General features: G+C 49.6%; 1 protein-coding gene across 1 annotated transcript; it reads right to left on the reverse strand.

The window, feature by feature from the left end:
• Positions 1-1,009: 1,009 nt before the first annotated feature.
• LOC119292469 (mitogen-activated protein kinase kinase 9-like) lies at positions 1,010-2,041 on the reverse strand. The gene has a single exon (XM_037571302.1). The coding sequence runs from the start codon at positions 2,039-2,041 to the stop codon at positions 1,010-1,012; it is 1,032 nt and encodes a 343-aa protein (XP_037427199.1).
• Between the last annotated feature and the right edge of the window lie 4,447 nt (positions 2,042-6,488).

The raw sequence follows: 6,488 nt of genomic DNA on the forward strand, positions 1-6,488 counted from the left end.
TATACATTGTGAGAATACATAGGGAGGTATGAATGACGAATGACATCTTGGATTCTTAATTATTTTTGAAACCACACAGCACAATGCCTCAATCTTAGTAAAAGAGGTACACCCAATTACATTATTGCGGTGATATTGCACACGTGGTAGCTTGGTCAACAACCCAGTTCAAAAAATGAGGCAACAAACATGAAATAAAAAATAATTTTATGAATTAAATCAAGGACAAAACATATTTGCTAAAAAAATGTATTTTGAAATCCAAAAGAAGATTGTACATTATAAATACTCCATCAACATATGATGTAAATTTTCTTTCAGTTTTTGTTTTACTTTTAATTTTGCTATCTACAAATTACTCCCTCTATAACAAAATGTAGGATGCTTTTTGTAGCCAACTTTTTCCAAAAATGTCTTATATTTCGTTACAAAGGGAGCAAAATTTAATAATTCCATATTTTTCTAAGTTTACTAGAATGTTTACTTTTATAATTTTTGTATGTTTTCCTTTGTCTTTTTAGACTATTTATTCTTTTTTTACTTCCCTCTGACTTTTTAGTTTCTTTTTTATGTTTCGTATTTTCATGAGTTCTCTTATTTTGCGATGTATTGTCCTTTATTAATTTGTGCAGACCGTGGGTTCCCACTTGTGCTAAAAGACTGCCACAACTCTACCGTTGTGATTTGATTGAGGGTTTAACAGTCTCATATTGAAGTTTATGAACCAAACATGGTATTAGTCGATAATTGACGGACAAAAGGTAATCTTTTCTTATTTTACAGTGGTGTGGAATAAAAACATGTGTTTATCCGTTTCCACCGTGATGCAAAATGCATCTAGTCCCAAATGCTAAAATATCACCAGTGTCTGACCTAGGTCATCCCTAAACTAACTACTCATGTGTTCTGCTCTGCATACATGGCACTGTACATGGCTAGCAAAATTGATCCTATGTACTCCTATGTGCATGGCCCTGCCGCCTAACACGATCACGTATATATGCCTGCACTACAACGAAGACGAGGCGTCGGCGACCAGCTTCCGGAGCGCGCATTTCGACACGGGCATGTCCCTGCCGGCGACGAATGGGTGAGCAAGCAGCTCCGCGACGGACGCCCTGTTTCGGTAGTCCTTTTGCAGGCACGAGGCGACGAATCCCCGGAGCTCCGGCGAGGAGGCACCGGCGGGCAGCACCGGCGGCTCGCCGAAGCAGACGGCGCACATGAGCGCCGCCCAGCTCGGCCGCTGCCCAGCGGGGAGGAGCGGGTACCTGCCCATGAAGAGCTCAAGGAGCGTGACCCCCAGGCTCCACACGTCGGCGGCGTACGGGTCGTAGTGCCCGCCGTGCGCCTCCGGGTCGAAGCGCTCGGGGCTCATGTACGCGGAGGTGCCGGCGTACGACGTGCAGTGGTCGCCGGCGCGGGCGACCACCTTGGCGATGCCGAAGTCGGCGACCTTGACCTCCCCGGCGGTGCTGACGAGGAGGTTGGCCGGCTTGACGTCGAGGTGCACGATGCGGCGGGCGTGGAGGTACGCCAGCCCGGACAGCGCTTGCGCCGCCACCTCCGCAAGCGCGGCCTCCGTGAACGCGCCGCGGCGGCTCCTGACGGAGTCGAGCGACCCGCCGTCCACCAGCTCGAGGAGCAGCGCGACGTCGCCGGAGGCCGCGGCGGGGAGCACGGAGTGGCAGCGGACGACGAAGGGCGAGCCGGTGCGGCCGAGGACGTCGGCCTCGTTGGCCGCAGCGGGGTCGCCGTAGTGCTGCACCTTGAGCGCGTAGAGCGCGCACGTCTCCCGGTGGCGGACCTTGTAGACCGTGCCGCCGTTCCCGCGGCCCAGGACGGCAAGCTTCTCGAAGTCGGCCAGGCGGAACTGGCTGGACAGCCCCGACGGGGTCGACGCCTTGGTGGCCGTCGGCGCCGGCGCGACCGCGGGGTTGGGGCGCCGGCCAAGGACGCCGAGCTCCTGCGCGGCCGCGCGGGGCGGGACAGGCAACGAAAGGTGCAGCTGCGGAAGCCTCTTCTCACGTATCAGAGCCATGTGTCTGTCACCGCTGTCGGCCGATGATCACCGCCGTCACCGTAAGCCGAGTGATCTGAGTTCTGAGCTGCTACTGCTTTACTTTGGCTTTGGCTTGTGAAGATGAACCAGACCAGCAGCTCACTTATACGTGTTGCTCTGCTGCTTTCAGCAAATCATAGTCGACCGGACTGCGACATGCGCATTTACCCCAAGTTTTCTTCTCACTTTCTGGAGCACATTCTACTTCTCCAGCGAGTCTTGCCCTGCGCTTTGTACTTGCTGGACCGGACAGGTCAGCCAGGCATGCCACGGGTCACGTACGTGGTGTCATTTCTAGACTCTGTCCTGCTCAAGCATTTCCCAGGATAGAATAAAGCCGCCCGCTGGAGTGCTGGTGATTAAATTACCAGTTCACACGCTGCTCGCCGGCCGTCGGAGATTAACAAGGCATTTTTAATCAACTGACGTGGAGGAGCATGTGTGACAGCTCAGTCCGAATGGCCCATTGACCATTGTCAACACCCGCGAGTCAGAATCTCGAGGAAAGAGACGTAGTTTTTTACTAAATCAGCGAGCCGAAATATCAAGAAAATTAAGAGAGAAAACAATAGGCGAGAGTCAAGTATGCAGCTCTCGCAGGACAACTAATGGCTGCCATTAGGGCTTAGTTAAAGGGTGATGCGCGGCGTGTGCCATCAGGCGTCTCACTCGTTAGAACGTAGCACCTCAGCACGCCATCAATGGCACCTGCGCCGCTTTGATCATTTTAATTATCTAAGGCCTAATCTTTGAGGCTCATGTTCTGTCAGGTATGATGTGGTCTACTGACGTAAAAAGGCTGCTTAAAAAAATGTAAGTTCGGTAAATAGGTCTAATCAGTGTTACTGCGTCACTTTAATGATCCCTTATCTGAGTACAGTCTAGCTCCTTTGACTCAGAGGAGTTCTACATAATTGGATCCTTAGACCAACTCCAACCACCGACTTTAAAACGGACGTTCGTTTTATTTGAATTTTGTCTATTTGAGTTGAGAAAACGGACACATGCGTCCGGATACGGTCCTTCGGCCATCGGTGAGTGTAACCGGCCCGCCACATTTCAAATTGTCCTTTTTTCTTAAAAATATTAATATAAACATAAACATCCACAAAAGTCCAGTCCACCACATTCTTAACTAAACTTAAAGTTTAAAAAATTAAAAAAGCTAGATAAGCCCGTCACCGCCGTGGTCGTCATTGTCCTCGTCGCTAATGAGGTCGATGTAGGCCGGTGGCGTCCAAAGGTGGGCAGGCGGCCCTAACCAGTCGGGAAGCGGCTGCGGATGCACGACCTCTGGCCGTGGCGGAGACGGTGACCACATGTCGGCATGCACGGCACCGTCTCCGTCCATGACCACCTCTGGCCGACCAGTCCCTGGTTGCATGCCGCGGGCTCCTCCTCCTTCACCTCCTCCATAGCCTCCTCCTTGACCACGGCGTCGAGCTTCGGGATGGCGACGTCGCCGGCCACGGAGAGGGCCATCATTTCTTCGAGGCCCTGCCACTGGGCCTTGTCGTGGGTGTGGACGGAGTCCTCGAGCACCCGGCTAACTAGCTCTTCCTCCTCCTTGGCGGTCATCGGAGCGGGTGGTGGCGAGGATGGCGACGGGAAAGGCATGGGTGTCAGGCCGCAAACAGATATGTCAATTTTGCATCATGTCTTCCTATGATTATTTATTCTGTTCTAGGTTGTTATTTCACTCTATGATGAAATTCTAATGCATTTTATCTTTTATTTCGCAAGTTTCACATGAAGAGGGGGATTACACGCAGCTGGAATTCTGGACCAGAAAAAGCTACAACAGAGATAGATATTCTCCACATCTCCAAATAATCAGTAAATTTATAGAGAATTATTTTGAAATATATAAAAAAAACACTAGCGGAAGAAATACCAGGAGGGGCCCCACCAGAGAGCGACGAGCTCAAGGGGGACGCCCTCTAGGGCGCGCCTAATGAGCTCGTGGCCCCACTAGCAGACCTCCGGGGCCCATCATCTCCTATATGATACTATTTGCCCTAAAAAATCAGAAGAAGACTTTTAGGAGAAGCACCACTATCTCGAGGCGGAAACTGGGCAGGAGCACTTTTTCTCTCTGGCGGAGCGATTTCGCCTGGGATACTTCCCTACGCGAGGGGGAAATCGAAGCCATCTACATCACCAATGATCATGTCATCGTGGGCGGGCCAATCTTCATCAACATCTTCACCAACACCATCTCCTCTCAATCCCTAGTTCACCTCTGTATTCAATGTTTGTCTCAAAACCTCAGAGTGGTACCTATAGGTTGCTAGCAGTGTTGGTTACATCTTATAGTTGATACTAGTTGGGTTATTTGCCGGAAGATTAAATGCTAAGATCCTTAAGCATATTCAATACCCCTCTGACCTTGAACATGAATATAGTTCGTGAGTAGTTACTTTTGTTCTTGACGACATGGGAAAAATCTTGTTATAAGTAATCATGTGAAGTTGGTATTCATTCGATATTTTGATGACATGTATTTTTTTGTAGTGGCCGCAGTCAAATTCGATTCAACTAAAGTAGGAGAAACAAACACCCGCCAGCCACCTTTATGCAAAACTAGTTACATGTCAGTCGGTGGAACCGGTCTCATGTGCGTGGACATGTCAGGTTGGTCCAGGCCGCTTCATCCCACAATGTCGATGAATCAAAAGTAAGCAGTATGAACATAACCGTCCATAACTTCTTTGTGTTCTACTCGTGCATATCATCTACGCATAGACCTGACTCATGATGCCACTTTTAGGAATCGATGCATGGAAAACAAAAAAATTTCTACGCACACGCAATGATCTATTCATGAAGATGCATAGCAACGAGGGGGAGAGTGTGTCTACGTACCCTCGTAGACCGTAAGCGAAAGCGTTTCACAACACGGTGGATGTAGTCGAACGTCTTCACGCTTCAACCGATCAAGCACCCGCCTAACCAGCTCTTCCTCCTCCTCGGCGGTCATTGGAGCGGGTGGTGGCAGGGACGGCGACGAGAAAGGCATGGAGTCAGGCCGCGAACCAGCCTCATACTCCTAGAATGGGGATCGTGCCAACTCACTTTGCTCAAAAGCATGAAAAATATCCCAATTTTGGAAATGCATGAATGCAAAGATGCAAAAGTTCTAATTCTACCCCCTCGAACTCCTGGAGCTATGGGTTCTCACAGCTTGTCGCTGCCCTCTGCGTCCGCCTCTCTCTTCGCCGCCGGCGCAAAAGAGGAGTGATGGAGGGATGGAGGAGGGGGATCCGACGATAGAGGCGTCAAGGGAGGTGCGAGCGTAGCCACATGGGACTAGTTTCCTTTTTTGGGGATGATCTGCATGATTTGAGGGGTTGCGGACGCAGAGTAGTGATTTCGGTGTTTTCCTCCGAGGTGGAGTACGTCCGTGAATGTTAATTACTAAGTGTACACCATAGAATGATCAGGTGAACGCTGGCTGTTAGATTGAGGTTGTGGGCCTAATCATGCTGTCGTTGTTGGTCTGTATGATACGTGGGGTGCGTTTAGTGAAAGTGATATTTGCTCTTTTATAAGTATGTAAGTAGTATAGATTCACAACCCTTACAAAAAAATATCCATCAATCCAAAGCCAGGAGAAAACAAATAAAAATAAAAAAGATACAAAACATGCATGCCAAGATAATGGATGATTTTAAACTCTCCCGAGCTTAGGATTTTGGACCATCATCGTTGTTGTTATGAGGCGATGGCTGCTGGTCTGTAGCATATGATGGTCCTTAGGCTGGTCATAGTGGAGAGTAACATATACTAGTATATATCATGCATATGATACTAGTGTATGATACTATATTAATAGTACATAGTATCATAAAGTAGTATCATAGATGATCTCATTATTGCCATGCATGACACGCATAGTAGCATAAAATTTATTATGATACGGTATCTACTTATATTACTATGACTCTCTCTCTCTCTTTTAATTGCCCGCTACATAAGCATGTTTGCGAGTCCCAAGTATATGATACTAGTTATGTTACCCCACTATGGCCAGCCTTAGACATTCGGAAAGTAGGGTGTAGAGTAGTCCTGTCCATGGGCAGCCCGGCCCGGCCTGACACTACTCCCGGGCCTAGTTTTTGAGCCCGAAGATCGGGCTGGCCGGGCCGGGCCCGGCCCCGTAGTTTTTGTGATCTACTGAAGGGGCCTGGCCCGAGACCCGACCGGCTTTTACACATGCGGGCCGGGCTTGGGCCTGATTTTCCACTAGTAGAAAGCAGGGCTTTGGTTCGGGCCTGGCCAGCCCATTAGTCCCGGTTCTTTACGAACCGGGACCCACGGGGGGCATTAGTCCTGGTTCATGAGCCCAGGGGGCTGGCCGGGGCCTCGTGGGCATTGGTCCCAATTCGTCTGGACTCATTTGTCCCGATTCTAGGCACGAACCGGG

The sequence above is a fragment of the Triticum dicoccoides genome, chromosome 4B (assembly GCF_002162155.2).
Source record: "Triticum dicoccoides isolate Atlit2015 ecotype Zavitan chromosome 4B, WEW_v2.0, whole genome shotgun sequence".
Classification (NCBI taxonomy): domain Eukaryota; kingdom Viridiplantae; phylum Streptophyta; class Magnoliopsida; order Poales; family Poaceae; genus Triticum; species Triticum dicoccoides.